This window comes from Xenopus laevis, chromosome 4L (assembly GCF_017654675.1).
Source record: "Xenopus laevis strain J_2021 chromosome 4L, Xenopus_laevis_v10.1, whole genome shotgun sequence".
Classification (NCBI taxonomy): Eukaryota; Metazoa; Chordata; class Amphibia; order Anura; family Pipidae; genus Xenopus; species Xenopus laevis.
This window is the reverse complement of record NC_054377.1, coordinates 53,797,807-53,820,954: the sequence shown is the minus strand read 5'-3', so window position 1 is coordinate 53,820,954 and position 23,148 is coordinate 53,797,807. Positions and strand designations below refer to the sequence as shown.

The window sequence follows — 23,148 nt, the reverse complement described above, 5'->3', positions numbered from 1 at the left end:
TATGTGTAATGGGCAGGATCTGGGGTGGGGCCCCCAAAAATGTTGTCGTACCGGGTCCCTGATTTCTAATGGCGGCCTAGACTATCAGAACGTCAAGGTGTAAATAGCCCGTGCTGACTGGGCATAGAAGACATAAATAAGCAACAAAACGAGCGGAACCGTATACATTTACTGCTAGACAATGTTACTTTTTATTTGACGTTACCAAATAAACAGACGCTACAATAGCGCCCCCAGGAGGTGATTTATAGCATCGCTAATGACTTGGAGCGCATGCGCCTGACTGTGAGCTCTTGCTGGGCTTCTGCCCTGTGACTGTGAGCTTTGGTGCCATGTCCGGACGGGCCTTGAGAAGACTGCGAGGAGATCAGAGAGGACAGGAGGAACCCGGGGTCCTTGGAGGGGAGGAAGATGACGAAGAGGAGGAAGAAGAAGACGAGGCACCGAAGCTCCCGGAACCGCGGTCCCGTAAAACACGTGGAAACCGGAAACTCTTGGCGGAGCGAGGCCTAAATAATCCCTTCCAGCTGGTGAGTGGGGCAATTACAACTTGAGGGGGTTATCGTGACGTGTCCGCTGCTTGAATAACGAATGCAAAGGTTGCCCCTAAAGGGAAGTCAATTGGAGCGGCTTATGGTATTTCCCAGAGAGGGGCCAGAACTGCTGCTGCTTGGGAGCAACTAGTGAGATCATAAAATCAGCTGATACATTCGCTTATCAGCGAGCTCCTGTAGTGACCCGACCCCCTACTTTACTGGTGTTAGAATTGTGCTGTATTGCCTGGCACTCTGGCAGCCACACGTCTAATTTGGCCGGGTGAGCTTTCCGTGCATTTAGCTGGAGGTGGAGTGACTACAATATTGGCCACATAATCTCTCTTCTCCCATGATGGAGTAATTCGTGTGTTTGCTGCAGTGAAGTGCTCTATGTTCCACAGACTGGACTCACACTCGTGTTTATTATCTTGCAATAACATTCACAATACAGCTGTTAAAGGCAAAGTTCACTTCAGATCAGCCCTTAGCATGGTAACGTCAAGTGTGACTTGTTTTAAGCAATATTTCAGTTGCCCTACATTATATATTTTTGTCTTATAAGTGCTACTATTTTTTTGCCTCTTTACAACCTGCAGCTGAACTGAGGATTTATGACCATCTATAGTTCATCTGCCATTCTGACTTACAAACTGTTGCCTGGTTGCTAGGATAAATGAGTACTAGCAACCAGATAGCAATTCCAATTCAGTGAGCTGCAGAACAAACCGTTAAATGCTTCAAAACCAATGAAAACTAAAGACCAATTGCAAATTGCCCTAGAATAATGTATACCCTAGAACAGGGGTCCCCAATGTTTTTTTACAGATGAGCCACATACTAATGTAAAAAGAGTTGGGGAGCAACACAAGCTTGACGAAGTTCCTTGGGGTGCCAAATAAGGGCTGTGATTTGCTATTTGATTGCCCCTATGTGGACTGGCAGCCTACAAGAGGCTTTACTTGGCACTATACTTACCGTAGTTTTTATGCAATTAAAACTTGCTTTCAAGCTTGGAATTCAAAAATTAGCACCTTCTTTGAGGACCCTGAGAGCATGGGGGTAGAGAGCAACATGTTGCTCACGAGCTACTGGTTGGGGATCACTGCCCTAGAATAATGCTACAAAGGACTATCCCAACCTGTATACATCTAGTTGTCATACTATGACACCCCTTCCCTGCATGGTTGTCTGCTTTCATTGGAGACTCAGGCCACTGATACCAACTTATGGAATTGTCCGTATTGCAGCACCTGTGATAGTTTGGAGCAATTCATAATTTAGCAGCTTTGTACTTGTCCAGTCCTTGGGCCACTTGTCATATCTGCTTGTTGGTTTATATCTGTAGATAATTGACCAGGATTGTGATGCTTCCGACATCAAGCATGGCACAAATTCACAAAATGAGAAAGAGACAAATACTTGTAAGACAGACCAAGATGGCACTGAAGATCCTGCTTTGGAACAGGTGAGAGAATAAGTGGTAGATCAGTAACATGGCAGCAGGGCAGCCATCAGGGGGGGGACGGGGGAGAGTTGTAGGGGGCCCGAGGGTAAGGGGGGTCCCGGCCACGCCACACTTACTTGATTAGCCGGGCCCCCCATCTTTCTGAGAGCTGCTGACTTTGGGAGGGCATGGACGTTTAAGGGGCCCTGGCCACCAATTTTCTTATAATGTGGGGGGGGGCCCTGGATACCAATTTTGGCCAACAATTTTTTTTTTCTCATGTGGGGTCCTAGCCACCAATATTTTTTAATGGGGGGCCCTGGCCACAAATGTTTTTTTATGGGGGCCCTGACCACCAATATCTTTTTATTAACATGTGGGAACCCTAGCCACCAATTTTTTTTTGTTTTTTTACTGTGGTGGGGAGGGCGCACCTGTAGGTGGGGCTTGCAGTGGGCGTAGCCCAGGGGGCCCAGGAAATTTTGTCGTATGGGGCCCTGAGATTTCTGATGGCAGTATTTGGAATATGCAAGTATTTATCAGCCAACTGCCTGCTTTTTGTAGTTGTTCATCTGGTTATCTGTTGTTTATGATGTTTCTCTGATTACATAGGCTGTTCTGAGTAACAAACCAAAGAAGAAGAAGAAAAAGAAGAAATCAAAGAAATGCCCTGTTTCCGAGAACCAGGTAACACATATTCTCATGACCAGGATGTTTTGTCCATCATAGAAGTGCACATTTGGAAAAGTTGTGAGAGGGATAGCATACTCGCTTTTAATAGAAAGACAAAACAGGGAAACTGTGCAAGTGGTGGAATTTGGTTTTGCCCGCTGATTAGTTAGTTGTTAGATCACCTGAATTGTACAGACAGCATACAAATACTGACCAATGCAAGAGGTAAAGAGTGCCCTGCTATTGGCTAATCTAAAAGTATAATGGTATTTGAGGTAGCAGGTAGATCATTTGAATTGTCCAATAAATGGTTTGGTAAATACTTGGCGATATATTCAGAGATTCAGTGTTATCTGGTGGTGAAATGATGGCAACTGCTCTGAATGGCAAGGTTAGTAGATTGAATGGAAGCAGAAACTAGTGTAAGGATTTGCAAAGTGATAGGAACAGTAGCTACATATATGATGATTTCATAAATGGTCCTCAGATAAATTTGACAATTTAGATTTTATTGGATTTGAGGCGTGAAGAAGGTGGTAGTAGGTCTAGGAAAACCAGGTTAAAATGGAATTGATAACTGTAACAGAGATTTCTGGAACTGGGGGTGTCACTCCTATGATATATGTATTTATTATCTGTTATATATATGTGTATATATGCAAACAATTTTAATTAACATCTATTTGACATAATGCTTTATTTATTATTTCTTTTTTTCTTCCTGCATCCTTTCCTGGTCAGATTTATCTGTGAGCTGAACTAGACTGAGTTTACTAGTAAGCCACTGTTGGTTGGAACAGGCATTTTAATCTGTGAGCATTCCCAGAGAGCATCTTGTAGGTCAACATTTTTGTTGTGCCATAAGCTGTAGCCAGCTTTTTTAATGTTGGTCGACCTCTGAAGAATAAGGATTGCTGATGCAATGTGCATGTTAAAATGTTCACCATTAGCGTGTTAGAAAGGTTTGCTTCTTTATTCAAAAACCTTGATTCATTTATTTAAACTTAGGCACAAAGAAATGTCTGCACGTCAGAGCTGTCTGCCAGCTTGTAGTGCTCATACAAAAAACGAGGTTGCTCTTTGAGTGCAAAATATACTTAATCTTGAAATGTATAGTTTTTTGCTATTTAATTTGTAAACTCATAATGCTGTATAGGCTGCATGTGTATGTAATTCTCATGTATCATATTAGAAATCTACATACTGAGCATAGCATCTATATTATCCTCCTGAGTTCATATCCTGGTATGTTTTATGCTTTTCTCCTTCATAGGCTGATGGTGGGGCAGAAGATGCTGATCAGCTTGGTGATATAGACAGTATCCTACAAAAGATCGAAACTACCAATGGGCTCACATACCAAACCATTAGCAGTGGGAGTACTGAGAGCCGCCCATTGTTATATATTGAACACAGGTTAGGTGTATTTCATGCTACATTTAACACAAAGCAGGCTGACCAGGTACACTCCCTGTATAGCCACCTTCCTGTTGCTTTGCACAAACTTTATGAACAGCTGGAAGTGAAGAAAATCTCTTCATTACTTTTACAATGGCAAAAAGTATAATACTGGTATGGGGCCTGTTATCCAGAATGCTTGGGACCTGAGGGTTTTCCAGATAACGGGTCTTTCCATAATTTGGATCTTCCTACCTTAAATCTACTAGAGAATCATGTAAACATGAAATAAACCCAATAGGCTGGTTTTGCCTCCAATAAGGATTAATTAGATCTTAGTTGGGGTGAAGTACAAGCTATGGAGTTTATGGGTTAACACCTTTCTGTAATGCGGAGCTTCTTTGTAATGGGTTTCCGGATAACGGGTCCCATACCTGTACTAAGCCTTTGCAGTTAAAGTGAGTACATTTATAAAAGTAGCACAGTTTTATAATGATAAATGTATTTGATATTAAATACAATTCTCTGTTGTAGGAATTTAAATCCTGAGACAGAACTGAAGAAATATTTTGGCTCTCGTGCTGTCATGGGAGATCAGAGGTAAGCTGGGAGAATTTTGAAGTAGTTCAAGGGGAACATTTAGTATGCTGTAGAACAGCCTTTATTTCGTTTTTCTTCATGCTGTTTATTGTTTCTTTCTGCTTATGGTTTCTATGTGGGCATTTTTACATGTATTTTCCAGTCAGTCATTTAAACCACTGCATGCATGGTGCATTAAATGGGACCCTAGCAACCAGGTTACAGACCAAATGCAAATTGTCTTAGAACAGAGTTTTTTATTTTTTTTACCCACGAGCCACATTTCAATGTTATAAAGTTGGAAAGCAACATAAGCATGCAAAAGGTTCCTGGGGGTGCCCCTATGTGGACTGGTAGCCGACAGGAGGCTCTGTTTAATAGAACACCTGTATTTTATGCAACCAAAACTTGCCTTGAAGCCTACAATTTAAAAACAAGCACCTGCTTTGACTCTACTGAGAGCATCATCCAAGGGGTTGGTGAGCAACATTTTGTTTGAGAGCCACTGGTTGGGGACCATTGTCTTATAATATCACTAAAGGCAATATAATAAAAGTTGGCTTTGTTGACCTACCCCTTCCAGGTTCTTCTTTGCCGTTTTTTAAATGTGGTTAGAACAATGAATTTGTGAATAAGTTTTGCACATGTTTTTAGCAGGCCACGGCAGCGGCAACGTCAGCATCATCGCAGTACCTGGCTTACCGCTCCAAAGAGTACCTGGCCTAGATACAGCAAGACCGGTAAATAAAATTACCCTGTCAAAAATTTACTATTTATTAAGGTAAATTGTGCATTTACAAAGTTTTTCGTAATAGCTGTTGAAAATTTACTGTGTCACAAACGGCTTTGAAAATATTTACAGTGATTGTAGCTTTGCTGATATTAAAGAGCTTAGATACATTGACATTCATATTATTTGGATGAAGTGCGGTGGGGTTGTTTCTTGCTGAAGACAGAACAGATCCTACGTTACATTACAAAAAAACAAAAACATGTAGGAACAGTGCAACTAAATTACACTGTGGCTCTACTGGTTGTATGGGAAGCAAGTTTTGGATCACAGTCAGTTTTATTTTAGTCTTTTGAAACATATGGTTATATGAACCAAGCCACAAAAAGGTAGAGAAAATGCACACAAGCCAAACGCTGGTGCAAACAGATGTCTACAGCTCCGTTTATTGTTTCTGTTCCTTCGTCTGTGGTACTTATGGGGTTATTTCTACCCGGTTTCTTCTGGTATTGACATCTAAAGAGATGTGCTTTGTAAATGTAATTTAAATGATCAGCATTAACATGTGTGCTCTTGACAGCAACATGTAGCTTCTACTGCCTGTGATTGGATAGCAAGACATTAGGTCCTGTTTCCTTTTTATATGAACCAGGGTGTTTAAAATATTATGTTGACCAGAATATGAATTTATACAAGTGCATTAGAAACCGATACTTTCTCAGTAGCACTTACCAATCTATGCCTGCAATTCTTGTCTTAAATAACTTATGTGTAGTTATTAGATGGAGGAGTTGAACTAGGTTAAAAAATGACAGCTGTTGAATATGGACAAAGTGCCTTTTGCCATTATTAGAATTAGTCTGTTGCTTGCAGTTAAATATATATAAATAATCATTGGGGTAAATTGTCTGTTTGGCCCAATATCAAAAAAAATTGCACCACACTTAGTTATTAAAGTTTCAGTGCTGTTATATGTATTATGTACTTTGGAAATATTTTTTTTCTTTCCAAGGCATTTCAATGAGCCTTATAGAGACCAAACGAGGAGTTCAGTATTTCACATTTGAGCACCAAAGAGATTACCAACAGGTGCAGTTCAAGTTCCTAGATGCTGTGGAATCTATGGATCCCAACAATATTGTGGTATGTAAGAAGCCTTTCTGCATACATTCCCTTCTAATGCAGAAAGTCTAGATTTAGCATTTGACAGTGGAATTGTCATTATACTGCTCAATTGTGAATTGTGAAACACGTATAGGCAGCTTCTTACTATTCTGAAACTGAAAATATATTCTGTCATTTCTTAAAGAAACAGTAACAACAAAAAATGTGCTTTAAAGTAATAAAAATATGGACTGTTGTACTGCACTGGTAAAACTGATCTGTTTCCTTCAGAAACTATACTATAGTTTTTATAGCAAGGTGCTGTGTTCCTTGGGGGCAGCCATTCAAGTATCAGGTTACATAGCAGAAAGTGGGTGTATTCTGCAGAATGCCATTGTATTATATAACAGATCTCATTTGTTATTCTAATAAGTATGGCTGCCTATTTACAAAAATATAGTAATGTTTCTAAAGCAAATGCATAACTTTTGCCAATGCAGGGCAACAGTCTATTATATTGTTTTTTTTAGAGGTAGATTTTTCTTTGTTTTAAAACAACAAAATGACATTAACAAAAAGACAAAATAGACAAAAAATTAAACTCAAAATAATTATCAGTAAGAAGTATGTAGTTTCTAAGTCACATAAAACAAGTAAGCAATTTGCCTGACTCTGTATGTACCTTTTGTTTTGTGGAGTATCAAGTCACATGCCTGTTCTTCCCCATAGTGGGAAATGCACTATAATGTTTGAGCAGAATTATGTCATCAAGGACCCCCAGCAGTCATGTTGCTGGTGCGACCACTTTGGGAAAGACCAAGTTGTTTGCCATGTAGTCTATCACTTTGGTCCAGAATCTGTGGGATTGTGGGCAGGACCAGATCATATGAAAGAAATCGGCTGAGGGTGTGCCGCATCTGGGGCAGGAGTCTATAGATATTCTCATCTGATGTAGTTTCACAGGTGCGACATACAGGTGATGAAAAGTTTTATATTGAATAAATCTATCTCTGATTGAGTCAAGGAACTTACTGTATATTGTCGGTTGCCTCTTCCCACTCATCAGAGGTGAGTTCAGGGATATGAGAAGACCACCATTCCTCTGCTGCTTGTAATGGCTTGGCACCTTTTAGCTTTTAGTTTTGGTAAATGTTAGATGTTAGCTTAGCATGGGTAGGTGAGTGGAGGATTTTCTCTATAGTGAGAGAGACTAATTGAGGAGAGAGGGAGTCACATTGGGCTTGAAATGCGTGTCTCAATTGGAAATATTTGTAAAAGGGTAGTTGAATTTGGAACTTGTCCTGTAATTGCGTGTTTTAGGAAACTTGAGTGTTCCAGGAGATCACTCTTGAATTCAGCCGTGTTTTATTGAATTCACAATAAAATAATCACATACATAATTCAGCATGTCACACATAAGTTGTACACGCTATCATACAAAAACAGAATATAATATAACGGTAACAGCGGTAACCAAATAGAGTTTATCCCACCTTGGTTCTAATTACTTATTACACTAGTCTTGCACCCATTCCAGCCATTTGTCCCAGATTTTATGATATTTCATGCTACTACCTCTATTTTGATATATAATGCTCTCAAGATTACACACATTTTTAACCTCCTGAATCCACTGTGCTGATGTGGGAGGTAGGGAGTCTTCCATTTCTTTGTGATAAGTGTCATTAATACCAACACCAAAAAGACACGCACTTGCTGTTCTTGGTAGTTGTGTTTCCAAAATTGTGTCTAGTGTGTCAAGGACTCCAGCCCAGTAAAGGGTTAAAGCTGTGCAGTCCCATACCATATGCCTGAGAGAGGCATTTTGAACATGACACCTGGGGCATTCAGAGGAGGATGCAGGAAAAATGTGATGCAATTTGGCCGGATAATAATATGCTCTATGTACAAGGTAAAGTTGTATCATTCTATCTATTCTGTAGTTAACAGAAACCGATAGCGGGGAAGCCAGCAGCTCCTGCCACTTCTCCTCCTCTGGTAGCCCAATTTCTCTCTCCCATTTTCCCTTGAGAGTCTCCAACGGTTTATTGAAGAGTGTTGTTTGTAAACCAGAGTATAGTTTGGATATGAGTCCTTTTGTGGTGCCCTGCGCTAGATAATCAACTAGACTATATTGAACTATCTGGATTCAAACTGAACCACCGTATCTCCCTGCCATACTTCTCCTATTGTAAGAATCCCACATCCTTCCCAAATCCGGTTTCCTCCTAATTTAGAAATGCCTGGGAAATATTGATTGTTTCACAAAGGGGTCTGGGCACACAATTTGGTGATGATTGGATCTATATTAAGTTCGATGAATTTAGCAAGGTCAGTATGTATTATTATCCCTAGATATCTGAATTGTTGGGACCACTGCAGGGGTATCCCTGACAGTACTGATTTCTCCAAGTTAATCTGGAGTCCTGAGAAATTGACGAATTGATTGACTAGTTGTAGTAGGGCAAGTAATGAATCAGCTGGATCCTTAAGGTAAATGAGTAGGTCATCGGCATATAATGAGACCTTTTTCTGAATTGTTTTATGTAAGGCCTTTGATCTGAGGAGAGTGTCTAATGCATATGGCAAGGGGCTCAATGGCCAGTGCAAATGAAATGGGGGAGAGGGGGCACCCTTGCCTTGTCCCTCTCATTGGAGAAAATGAAAGGGAGGTTAGTCCGTTTGTTCTTTACGCGAGCTGTTGGGTGTTCATAGAGCAACTTGATCCATTTTAGTATATTCGGCCAAGGCCAAAGCGTCGTAGGACTTCCCATAGGTATTCCCATTCTATAGAGTCGAACGCTTTGGGAGAATCTAGTGAGGCCACTACTCTTGTTCCTTTTCCATTTTGTTCTAATTGAAGGTTAGTGTATAGTCGTCTTAGATTAATATCGGTAGATCTACCTGGCATAAACCCAGATTGTTCTGGATGGATGAGATCTGGGACCACCTGCTGGAGTCTAGACACAACAATTTTTGCTAGTATCTTGGCATCTGTGTATTGAGTAGTGATATGGGGCATTATGATGAGCAATAGGATGGATCTTTTCCTGGTTTGGGAATAACTACAATTAAGGCTTCAGCAATGATGGAGGGAGAGATTGGTTATCAAAGGCATCTTGAAATGTATTAAGAAGTTTGGAGAGTAGTAGCTCTAATAGGCTTTTATATCAATCTGCCGGAAGGCCGTCTGGCCCTGGTGTTTTATTAGATGGAAGAGCATCTAGAAATAGGGTCCAGGAAGAGGGATAATTGAGCACTGGTAAAGTTGGTCTTAGAGGAGTATAAGTTTCTGTAGTATTTTGCAAATTGCTGCACTATGAGGTGGGGATCTGTGATTAGCGTATCATTATCCGTGTGTTTGCGGGGCACAGCTGTGTTGTTTGTCTGGGGTCTAGTTAAGTAAGCCAGGAGTTTACTATTTTTGTCACCATATTCAAATATGTTCTGCGATTGGTATAACCGTGCTTTCCTGGTAAATTCTGTTTCAACTCTAGTAAGGGAGTTCCGAGCGGCCTCTAGTTTTTGGTAGGAGCCTGTATTAGGACACAGAATGTGCTCGGACTCAGTTGTCTGTAATTGATTCTCAGCCTCCTTCACCCGATCTTTCATTTTATTTCTAGCTTTGGCTATGATTTGGGAGAGGGCTCTTCTCATAACTGCTTTGGAGGCTTCTACTATAGGGTAGCTGGCGGGGCAGAGTTGGCATTAAGTTCCCAATACTTTTTATTCTCGTTCCAAGTTGCCACCGTTTCGTTAAGCAACCAGAGCGGACTTAGTCGCCATTGTCTGGTTCCAGCAAATTGTTAATTGGAGTGGTCTGAGAGGGCTAAGGGTAGGTATTGGACCTAAGATACTTGAGTAGCACTAAGGAGGCTAGAGCAAGTTCTATTCTTTAAAATGTTTTATTGGTTTGTGAGTGGAATGAATACACCTTGTCAATGGGGTGTTTCCATCTCCATAGGTCTGTCAGTTGCAGAGATTCTGCCCAGTGTGCACGATTAGTTGGGGTATTAAGTCTGTCTATAGAGGGTTGCATACAATAGTTAAAATCTCCTAGTAAATAATGACTGGCCAGGAATTCGGCCATTATATTACTGATCTGGTCTAGAATGGACACGGCAAATGGCGGAGGTATGTAGAGGTTTACAATTACAAATAGTGATTTGTTCAATACATGGCAGTATAGGATCTGAAACCTACCATAATGGTCGGAGTGTAGACTGAATAGTTCAAAGGTAATGTTTTTTTGTATTGGGATTGATACTCCTCTGGAGTATGTAGAATGGTAATTCCATCCCACCCACGGCTTTTTCAAGGCCAATATTTTTTGACCAATCAAATGGGTCTCCGTGAGAAGGCGTATTGAGGGTGGGTGCCTCTTTATGTTGTTGAACATCAGACTTCTTTTAAATGTAGAATTAAGGCCTCTTACATTCCACAGTAATATTGAAAGGTCAGCCATTTCCATGTGATGTGTGTATGGGCTTGCCATTTGCAGTGTCCATCTCCCACCTCCATTGGAGAAACAAAGAAAAGTGACCATAGAAACATTGTAGATATTATACAAAAAACATACAAACCCCTCGTGGTCTATTATATTTTAATTACATTAAAATGCTTTTATTTTTTGGTGTTACTGTTCCTTTAACAAGAGACCACTGTTTCTTTGGAGACTATGTATGCATTAATCTTATTTTAACATTCTTACAAATAACTGCTACCTACACATTTGGATAGCCCCTCGCTACACTTATGGGCACATTTACTTAGCTCGAGTGAAGGAATAGAATAAAAAATACTTCGAATTTTTTTGGCTACTTCGACCATCGAATTGGCTACTTTGACCTTCGACTTCGAATTGAACGATTCAAACTAAAAATCATTCGACCATTCGATAGTCGAAGTACTGTCTCTTTAAAAAAAACTTCGACCACCTACTTCGCCACCTAAAACCTACCGAGCATAAATGTTAGCCTATGGGGAAGGTCCCCATAGGCTTTCTAGCCAATTTCTGCTCGAAGAAAAATAGTTTGAACGATGGATTAAAATCCTTCGAATCGTTTGAACAAACGAATACCGCTAAATCCTTTGACTTTGATATTCGAAGTCAAAGGATTTAACTTTGACGGTCGAATATCAAGGGTTAATTAACCCTCGATATTCGACCCTAGAAAATGTAATGTCCCTACAACCAGATAAGGATTGAAATTCCAAACTGGAGAATTGCAGAAAAAAACAATTATACCCACTATATATTGTTTGGATGCTGGAAAATGTAATGTCCCTACAACCAGATAAGGATTGAAATTCCAAACTGGAGATTTGCCAAAAAAATATTTATACCCACTATATATTTTATATTGTACTCATTATGCATAAAGTTAATTATAAGGTAGTTTTTGGTCTTACATGACTGCTTTCTATTTTTTTTTTACTCTGATCATATGCTTCCTCTTTCTTTTTTCCATAGCTGCTACTTCAGATGAACCCATACCATGTTGATTCTCTGCTTCAGCTAAGCGATGTATGTCGTATTCAAGAAGACCAGGAAATGGCACGTGATTTGATAGGTACATTTTAACAGTTTAACAATGAAAAATGCAGGCTATAAGTTTCCTTTGATGGGAGTATAAAACAATGTTGTGTACCACAGCTGTAACCTCTGACTATCTTCGTCAAGGCTGCATCCAGCTGCTTGAAGATAATGTTAGCTGAACAGCGTTGAATTTTGCCTGGTGTTGGGTGTTCTCATTGTTTTATTTCCTTATTATGTAGACAGAGCTCTGTACAGCCTTGAGTGTGCTTTTCATCCTGTGTTTAGTCTTACCAGTGGAACCTGCAGATTGGATTACCGTCGGCCTGAAAACCGGTAAATTGACAATCTCCTGCTTAAAGAAGTGTGATGACCTGTGTTCCCCCATATCGATTAGTCAAAGAAACAATTGCAGTGTCATTTTCTTATTGAATCTACAACAGGCTAATATGTTAAACGTTTATTTCTATTAAGAGAGGGTGTGTTGTTTATAGCTAAACTCTTAACATACAATACATGTGACCTCATATGCTACAATGACTTTTTGTGCATCACACAGTTTTAACTCCCTTTTTTTTTATTTTTATAATAATGTACTCCTATGTAGCTTATTAAAATGTTGTTACCAATGATTCCTTCCAATCCTCATGGATTAAAGGACAAGTAAAAGCAAGCTCATTTGTGGGTGAAAATATGTTGGGCACTCCCAGTATATTCCATCACACATTTTTTTTTCCCTGGACCCTACTCCCTTAAAAAAAAAAAAAAAAAAAAAAGGCCCAAAATAAATAGTGCCACAGCTCTATGATACTTCCCTTTCTCAAGCATCCATTGGACAGACCTAGACTCATGCATGCACAGTAGAGTACTTTGCGCTGCTTAGCTAATGAGTTTGGCTTTCCTTGTCCTTTAATCTTTGATTCCCATTTCCCTTGTGTAGTGCATAAATAACATTTTAGGGAAATTGAGCCGGACATGTCTGTGTTTGAGCCCAAAATATCATCTGATGCAGTTTTATTGTTTCTGTCTGCAGAGGATTCTTTCTTGCACTTTTCAAGCACATGTTTTTTCTAGAGAAGAGAGGCTGCCCACGCACAGCCCTTGAATTCTGTAAACTCATTCTCAGGTACGTATTTTCCCATTCTTAAAGGAGAATTCAACCCTAAAGTTAAAAAAACCCTACACCCCCTACCTTACATAGGCTCCCCCCCCCCCAGCCTAAGTGTTACTCTGGGCAAATGCTTTACTTTTACTCAATGCAGATTCTATCCAGCAAAGTTCATGGGCACCATCTTCTTCTCTTTGGTAATCTTCGGGAAGTAAGTGCCGTATCGGCACATGCGCAGTTGGAGCAATTTTCTGTTTCGCGACAACTTCGCATGTGGCGAAACTCATGAAAATTGGCGAAGTGCCTGTCTCATTCCAAAGATTACCTTCAGCGGCTGAAGATGGTGCCCGTGAACTCCGCTGAACAAAATCTGCACGGAGGGGTAAGTAAAGACTTGGAGGCATTTGCCCGGGGGAGGAGGGAGGGGGGGTTTATGTAGTATTGGGGTTAAGTTCTCCTTTAAGGCAGTTGCTATGTGGGTGGGAGGCACTTTTCTCAAGGCCTTAACCCAATGCCAGACATTTGCTGCAAAATCTAGCAGCATAGCTGAGGCGAAGGGAGGATTGCAAATATAAAGCAGTCTATCTGCACACACCATTCAGAGAGGGGGGCTGCAAGTTTAGAAGTGCCTAAGGTGGCGCAGGATATAAATCCAGAGCTGGCTATGCTACCAGTTAAATCACATACATCTGATTATAATGTTAATGCATAGTGCCTGGTTGGACTGAATTAATTTAATTTTTTGTGTACTTATAATAGCCTTGATCCAGAAAATGACCCACTGTGCATGCTGCTTTTAATTGATTTCCTGTCTCTACGTGCCCGTGAATACACCTTCCTCAGCCGCATGTTCCAGGAGTGGGAGGTAAGCAGGAAGCATGTGCTCTACTGGTGGGTAGCATGCTGAGCTTCTTGTCACAATGCGCTAAGAACAAAATTAGCTTGAATATTGATAAAAACAAGCTTAAAATAAAATAAATCCGATGGTACACTGATATTTATTGGATATCCAAGTCCCTGTTATTGCAGCAATTAATTCTCGTTGCACACGTGGGCAGTCATGTCAGTTGAAGTCGAGTGGGTTATTTTGTGTGGTTATTTGTTGGGTTTTTTTTTTGTTTTTTCAGCAAGACAAAACGCACCAAATGTGTCATCAAGTGACAAATCAGGTTTAGGCTAGGGTCACACTACATGGCTTTGGCCTATAAAAAAGCAATCGAAGAATCGAAGAATCCTCTGCTCCTCTTCTCCTGCGCTGCCTGCACCCAGAATCATTACCTGAAGGATTTCTGGGCAAAATACAAAACTTTACAATCTTGGCACCACAATCCGCTGCATCCAAACGTAGGTCATGATTCCGAGTGCAGGCAGAGCAGCAGAAGAGGGGCAGCAGATTCTCGGCCTGTGTTTTTCTGCAGGCTGACATCCGTATGGTGTGGCACTAGCCTAAGAAGAATTTTTTTTTTTTTGGCAGTCATTCAATTTATCACTTAACCCATGTGTAAAGAATTGGAGTGTGGCAGGTATTGGCTTTAGTGGCTTTAGAGTTGCTTAAAGGGCTTGTCCAAACACTTTTTTTTTTTTTCATTGCAGCTGTTAAAGACTTTTACAGTTAAATTGCTTTATAATTTTTAATAAAATCAAAGTCCAAATTTTAATTTTCCTTTCTCTTGTGTTTGACTAACCGGTAATCTAGACTCTGAGCTGCTACAATTTGCTAGATTAATTGGTAGGGTTCTCAGCAGCATCTATGGAATATTATAATTGATACAATAGTTGCTAGTAGCTGCCTTTAAAAAAAAAACAGGGATTATGCATCAGTACTGATCTGCAGGACATCCTGAAACCCACAGTTTAAGCCAATATTTGACTAGGATTTCCAGGTTGTGGGGGTGGTAATGCCATTATTGATTGGGCAGGCACAAGCCAATAAATAGAGGTGCCTTGCTATGTAGGGTTGGAAACAGATGGGTCAGGGTTGGTTGCAGGTTGACTTTTTGTTAACCTGCACATCACTACTCAAAGATATGAAACGTATTATGTAATGTATCAAGTTGGAACACTTTAAAGAGTCCGTAGCCTCCCCTCCCTGAACTGCTTCTGAAAGACATAAGAAGGTGAAAAAAAACTTTAATATTTGAGAAACTCGCAATATCAAACTGTCCTTAAAATGGGCATTCTATCATCTGAAACTTAGTCTTTGCCAAAATAAACACTGTTTCTCACTATTTCGGAGTGCTGCAGCACAATTTCTTCTGAAATATCATCTCAAACTTAAATGCAATACTGTAAAGCATTAGCATCATGTCAGCATGTCTGTGTGTGATCATATCTGTAACCTTGGCTGTCTTTAAGTAGACCATTTTTTTGGCTATACTATAAAATCAACAGCTGTGCAACACCGCCTTGCTTCTGTAAAATAAGCACTTTCACAGCACTGTTCTAGAATAACATCATTGTTATGTTTTTATTTAATCAAATACTTGTTTAGCAGTTGGTCAATAGAGGTTTATAGCTTGTAAGTTGCTTATAATAAAGGTTTTAAACAGAACATTAAAATATAAATGTAAAGAAAAATAAAATGCTTTTTTCCAGGCTCATCGGAATTTATCACAGCTCCCAAACTTTGCATTTTCAGTGCCTCTGGCGCTCTTTCAGCACAGCCAGCAGGATGATCTCTCTGCTGAAGAAGAGAAGAAAGCTCGGGAAAAAGCAAGCCACCTCATTCAGCAGGCACTTATTATGTTCCCAGGAGGTAAGGCTTCAGTCCAACAAAGCTTTAAAGGCGAGTTATTGCTTTGTCAAAAATCACTGATTTGGTGATTTATTCAATTCGGTTCAATCAATATGAACGTGGTAAAATTGAGTGCTCTCTGTCAAAAGGACGTCTGCATCCAATTCTTCAGACACATGTGCTCTGCGTTCGTTGACACTTTTGTGGAATCCCAACAAAAATAAATTTGCTGTGTTTGATTTGCAGTAGACGGTGGAGCAGAAGCACTATCTCCACATGCAACTATGTGGAAGTGCAATGGGTGACTTTAGACATAAGTCTTGACCTGTTTTGTATTATTTAAAAAGGCTGCAGGGGTAAATACATGATATGGCTTTATACCTCTCTTCAGAGTTAAGCTGCGAATACGCACAAAGATCCATTCTTTTCCAAATGCACTCTTGTTTACTGTCAGTGCTGGCTGATCAGATCCCTTTCGCCAAATTAACTTTGTCTGATGGTATTCTCTAACTTTTCTGAAAAATATCTCTGCCCAATAAGCTTTCGGCTCAGTCTTAATGGGATCTCCTGAGGTGGTCAGCCTGTTTGATCCTGCACACAAGTGACTAAATCAGGCAGAAATGTGAAGAAAGACATCTGAAGAAACATGAGTCGACAATCAAAGAAAATTCCCTCAAAGCGAGTTTCCCCTGTTTGGAAGGAGGGCGAGATAAAAAGGTTCACATGGCTCTAAAGTCCGAAAACAAGCCTAATTTTTCATTTACCATCTTGTTCAGTGTACTGCATGGATGAAGTTCTTTAGGGCTTAAAGGGATCCCGTCTCGGAAAACATGTTTTTTTCAAAACGCATCAGTTAACAGTGCTACTCCAGCAGACTTCTGCACTGTAATCCATTTCTCAAAAGAGCAAACAGATTTTTTTATATTCAATTTTGAAATCTGACACATGGGCTAGACATTTTGTCAATTTCCCAGCTGCCCCTGTTCCAGAGAAATGGTCAACATGAAGAAAACTGTTTCATGATAATTCCTCTTAATGTGTAGCTGTTTGGCTTACTCAATGTAATATTAACCTGGTGTATCATTGCTGGCTATTTAATTTTCCAATTTACTAAGTTTTAGTCACGTAGTATAATTTATGGATCAAATCTTATTTATAGCCAATGATTTCTGTGGATTACTGTGTCCATTGATGTCTCTAATCGTATTCTTTTTCACTCCTTGTTAGTTCTTCTGCCCCTGCTAGATTCTTGCGGAGTCCAGCCTGACGCTACTGTACAGTCTCATCCTTTCTTTGGATCACCAGCTCAAATAAGGTAATACGTGATGTCCATTTGTCTGCACTTCCTTGAATCCATTCTACTAAATATACTGCATGAAGTGTTTCTGGCTTTTCATTTACTTACCGGATTTTCGTTCCTTCAATTTGGTGCAATGTTGTTTTTCTCTAATTCTATTAAACATATGGTATGGTTACTGAGCACGAGAGCACTGTAGTAGTTTTCAGACACATTATTGGAATCCGATATGTTCAATCTTTATGAACTTGTGATTCTGCAATTAAGTTTGGCTCACCATTTAGGGGAGCTAAGGGCTGGTGGGACATTTTACAGAGGCTTTTGGTGAGGGAGAGGGGGTGAATAAAACAGCTCATGTTGACCTGTTCAACTGCATAGCCAATTTCTTTCCTAGTCCAGTGAAATTTCTGGAAGTACTACTGCATACCTGTCTTACTAACTCACTGAGACAGCCAGGGTACTATTGGTAAACAGTGTTCATTTCCCTTTATATTATATGTGATGTCTTGTTTTTTTAATATTTAGATATATTGTACATTTTTATACATTTTTACTTTTATATTCTTTCATAATGTCTGTTTGTGAACAGCCAGCCCTCTGCGTTGACCTTGTTGATAACACTCTATGTGGGGAGATGTCACAACCTATGGAAGGAGCCAATGGTTATGTCTTGGCTGGAGCAACAAGTTAGAGAAGTGCTGGGTCTGGTGGACAATAAAGATGCGATTGTTCAGGAATGTGAGATGAGGTGAGTGCAGTTTTTACATGTAAAATCCAATACTACATCAGTTAATTTACACCTGATGAAAAGAGGTTGAAATTCCCTGGGCCAGGGCATTTTTTTTTTCTAAAAAGATATAGAAAAAGCCATACCACAGAGAGGTGCCTAACATAAGGACACCCCTTCAGTGAATTATTCTTCATTCTTCCTTGTAAGCTTGCAATACATTCCCAAATTTGGTACTGCCCAACCATCTGAATATGTATCCCAGGTTAGTGGAACCCTTTTTAACAGAGTTTGAAATCCTTTTTAGCAGAGGATGTGCAGAAGGGCCACATTTACGCTTACACATTTAAAGTGGACATGCCACTTTAATAAATATTTCCAAATGAATCTATATTGTTTCATACCTCCCAACTGTCCCGTTTTGAGCGGGACAGTTACGATTTTGACAGGTCAACCCGAACTCCTGCTTTTCTACTGGAAAGTCCTGATTTCTCTGCACTGAACAGCCAAAAAAGATACAATGTTACTAACTTAATTGGCTCTTGGCAGAGAGGATATATACTTAAGATACATTTGTAACAGTTTTGTCCCTTGGGAGAAGCTAGACTCACAGCTTAAAGGGCAATTTACCTTCATTAGTAAACTGTAATAAAACATAAAAACTACAGGAAATGTGTTCAAACTTTCATAACCTGGCAAATTATGTAAAATGGGCATGGTTATTAGGGGGTGTGGCTGCAAAAAGGGGCATGGTCAAAAATGTTGCCGCGCTGTGTTTGGCAAATTTTTTTTGTCCCTCTTTCCATTTCCAGAATGTTGGGAGGTATGTTTGTCAAGTAAAAGAACATTTTCTTGCACAATCACCGCAAGCAAACAAGACCCTATTCCCCCATTGATAGGTATGCTTCTAAAAATCTCATAGGAATGATTAGAATGTGGGTGAGTTTTAAGGTTTTAAGTCTTAAGTCCAGTACTGAACTGCCACTTTTGTTGGACTTTGCAAAAGGTGAACAACCCCAGAAATTCATATTGGAATATTGTTTGTTTTATCATGCAGACTTTTAGTTTTGGCTTTAGATCCCCATTTTAATTTACACTTCCTGTTGGTATAGCCTTTCTGATTTCTACTGATATTTTTTCTATTTCAAGACGAAAGACTCGCTATCAGTGCGCCCCTATGAACATCCATCGTCATGTGATTCTGTCAGAGATTAAGGGAGTTAGCTCGGCTTTACCACTGGTAAGGTGCTTTAACACCTACAATATAAAGAATTGTGCCAGGTAAAATTATTCATTTGCAGCCACCTCCTGTGTGTGTGAGTATAGCCATTTTGATGTCACAAAATGCCAAGGCTACAATCGACACTACAGAAAAAAACACCATTCCTACAGTAAAAGATAGCGGTTACATGATCTTGCAGACCTCAGCATCTGACTGGAAGAATCCACTAAAATCACTCCCGAACAGTCTAAAAAAACTGCTACATATTTACTCCAAAAGGCTCAAAGCTGTTATTGCTGCAAAATAGAAAATACCAAACTATTAGTGAGGATTAAATACTTCAGCTAAAATCATTTTTCAGTCTTTTAATTTTCTTATTTTTTTTCTAACATTGAGCACTATATTATTATTATTATTATTATTATTATTATTATTATTATTATTTATAAATGCCTAATATTAGGTTTTAGTGCTTTGATATAAAATCAGAGTCTAGACTTTTTCAGTAAAAATAGTTAATTTGGCAGGGTCTGAATACTTCTCTATAAAACTGTATATTTGTTCTAATTTTTATTATTTAGTGTCCAAGTATCTAATTTTGACACTGTTGGATTTGTGACAAATAGATTTTTGTGTGTCTTCAAATGAATAGGAAGTGACAGCTCAGCCAGTTCTGGGATATGATCCCCTCCCTCCATCGGATTCCATTATGTCATACACAAGACCCGAAAGGTAATTCTGCCATGACTGCTGTCCTCAAACCTCTGTCCTGCATGTATTTTATATTTCTTTTATCTATTTACTTTATCTATTAACTTTTCTGTTTAGTTATGCTAGCACTGATGTTGTTGCTGTAAATTATACTTCCCTTGCTGACATTGGGGGACACAGACAACATGGGGATTGAAGATCCCGGGAGAGTGGACACTAACTTGTTAAAAGCGAATCCTCCTCCTGCTCAGGGCTTCATCCACTATTTCCTCCAACCAGCATAGTTTGTTTTTAGTGTCCTTTCCAGAGGCCTTTCACGCTCCTCTTGAACCACACCATTGCAGACACACAGTAGTGCTCTGTTTGACTTACCTGTTCTTAAAAAGCAGGGTATTGCAGCTGGGTTGGCAGTGACGCACTGCTTGATGGTCTCCAATCTGAAGCATGAACAGTTAAAGCCGATCAGGACCTGACTTTAACTGCGCATGCACCAGGTCGTCAATCCATGCGAAAAGATCATGTGAGATGAGATGGCACCTGGCAACCATGCTGTGCTTCTCTGCTTTTTCATTAGGCAAGGCAAAGGGGGTATGATTGGAGGGCTGCAGTGGTGCGTTTTGATTGCTGGGGTAGCCTAAGGGATTTTAAATTGTTCTCCTTAAACCTGTATTCATACCTTAAGTTCAGTAGGTTCTTCAAATAAAAGTGTTGCTTGACTGACTAGCGGCAGGAGGGGTTTCCCAGTCACTGCTTATCAGACAAGAAAAAAATAGTAACCAAGAGAATATTATGTAGTGACTGATGGTCCTGTATGAATACAAATGAAAGCATTTGGACAGAATCTGAGTAAAACTGGGGAAGCTGAAAATCAAAGAAAAGTACCTGGAACTGTATTTTTTTTTTTTTTTTTAGGACTCACCGGCCATCAAATGAAGGAACTTTATCTTTGTTCTTCAGATCACTTTTGCCAAACTTCAATCTTCAGGTAAGTTCACATAGACACATGACAATGGGCACATACACATATCCTCTTTCACACATAATAAAGAATGTTCTATAAAGTTGTTTGAGTAGGCAAGCTCAGATTTTCAGCATTAAGTAAAGCAAATACTTATTTACACACCCCCCTCCATTTAGTTAATGCATAAACACTGGGAGAAATTGAAATTAAATTGACAAATTAAATTTATAACACCACCAGCCCATCACACAACTGAATGTAAACATCTAAACACTTTGCCCCTGTCCAGAAGTGTGGAAGCAAAAGACAGAACTCTGTCTGTTAATTGGCTCATGTGACCTAAAATGTATAGTTTGTTTGGTTTGTTTGTGTGCGCTGTGAATCCTATGATCCATGGGGTCAGCCCTTATTTTTGAAAATGGCAATTTTCCAGTGACGGAACTAGGTGGGGACGGGCCCTGGCGCCGGCCGTGCAGCCGGGCCCCGCCCCCACCACCGTCCATGTGGCTGCAGCCGAATCCAGTGGCGCGTGTTACTGCTGGGGGGCCCTGATGGGGTGCGGGCCCTGGCCCAATTGCACCCCCTGCTCCCCCGGTAGTTACGCCACTGCAATTTTCTATTTATGATTACCCAATGGCACATACTTCTAAAAAAAGTATATTATTATGAAAATGGTTTATTTACATGAAGCAGGGTTTTACCTATGAGCTGTTTTATGCAATATATTTTTATAGAGACCTATATTGTTCTGGGGTATAGTTTTCCTTTAAGATCTAAGGAAAGTACTCAAAGCTATTGCCTTCCTCCACTGTTTGTATCTTCACTACATAATCATCTCTTCATCTAATATGCTCCTGCCTTGCATTCTTCTTTCCATTGTTTCTGTCTTTCATGCATACTTTTCCTGTATTCTGTTTCCACCTGATACCCGATATCCTCCCTTGACTTGGTCCCTTTTTATCATTCAATCTGTGCCTTCATATTGTTTGTGAAACCTTTCATCCAGTTTTTTCCCTCATTTCTTTTTGGCCATGTGCACACAAAACCGAATGTACAAAAATTATATTTCATGCACAGTTTATTTGTGTGTGAATGGCTTAGAGGGATTATTGCCTTTATCTCTTATATCTCTTTATCCATACATCTTCTCTATGATTAGCCTCCACTTGTTTGTCTTGTCCTCCATTCTGCAGCCTCTCATTCTCTCTTATCTGGTTACCCTGCTTTCATTTCAGCCCCTCTTAATACCCTGAATTATGTGCTTCTTTGATAAGTGACCCTTAAATACCCGGCATTATTACAAGACCAGCATAAATGGTCCATTCTCACATTGTTTCTCCATTCAGTGAGACAACTCCTAAGAACAAGAATGGTTTATACTGTTGTAACACTTTGAGCGCTATTGATCCAGCCTCATACATTCTAACAACAGCATTCTCTATCACGCCCCGATATAATACCAAATCCTCTTCTGTATCACACAGCAGTAACATACAATGCCAGAGGATTCATTTCTGTAGCATGTGCACTACTATTAAAGTCCCTGAGATTTTTCCAAATGTCTTTATTTTAATTACAGGGAGAGGACCATCAGGAAGGTGACGAGGCTGGAGCTGCCAGGGACTTAAATCAAGGAGTAAACAGACTCATGGCAGCGATGAGAGACATGTTGGCAAACATCCAGTTCCAAGAGCCACCACGTGAGGACAATCCAGATGAGGAGGCAGACGCAGAATGGGATTAAGGCCTCCATATCAACTCTGGTCCACCAGCACAGTTTTCATGTGCTTATAGACTAATCAATAACTGAATGGAAGCCTGTGCAGTGGATTACGGTTTTCATTATTAAGATGTCTGAAACCTAGAGTTTTATGCAGTTCCTTAAACTTTATAAAATATTTGTGAAACTGCATGGCAGAGCATTTACCTTTGAGAGAGGTGAGGTATGTTACACACATGTTGCTTTGCTACTTTGAAGCCTCCTTCCATGATGATTATTTGCATGAATGCAAAGCAGGGAGAGGAATAACTTTTTCCTTTTAATAAATCTCATGTGAGCCACAGCAATCCTTTTGAAATTAGACTTGGTCATATGGGAAATTGTCATTTTCTGCCGATGAAACAAAATCTTTGTTTAAGTGATGAGCTGCACTAACTGCCTATTTGTATGTTACTGCAGCTCTTAGTCTGGGACACAAATTGGTGTCATGATCCTTGTCTCTTGTTCCCTGCAGGGGGGAGAGTTGCCTCTCCGCTACCAAACCTAAGCTTCTACTTATCCGTAGACATCAGGCATATGCTGGCTTGCCTTCTGATATTAGATTTGCTCTTTCCAAGGTTATAGCAACCAGAGGTTCTTTGAAAATAAATATGTTTACAAAGTCCCTAA

The 23,148-nt window shown here is 39.9% G+C and overlaps 1 protein-coding gene across 1 annotated transcript; it reads left to right on the top strand.

The window, feature by feature from the left end:
* Positions 1-331: 331 nt before the first annotated feature.
* On the top strand, positions 332-23,148 carry tcf25.L (transcription factor 25 L homeolog; the record flags this gene model as incomplete). The annotated part of the gene is given in 18 exon segments (NM_001097936.1): positions 332-530; positions 1,882-2,001; positions 2,593-2,667; positions 3,926-4,068; positions 4,585-4,650; positions 5,284-5,369; positions 6,372-6,502; positions 11,937-12,036; positions 12,242-12,335; positions 13,033-13,125; positions 13,867-13,972; positions 15,703-15,862; positions 17,069-17,156; positions 17,728-17,886; positions 19,015-19,105; positions 19,740-19,819; positions 20,711-20,783; positions 22,339-23,148. Coding segments are annotated over 18 exon segments (2,028 nt in total). The 3' UTR covers positions 22,504-23,148.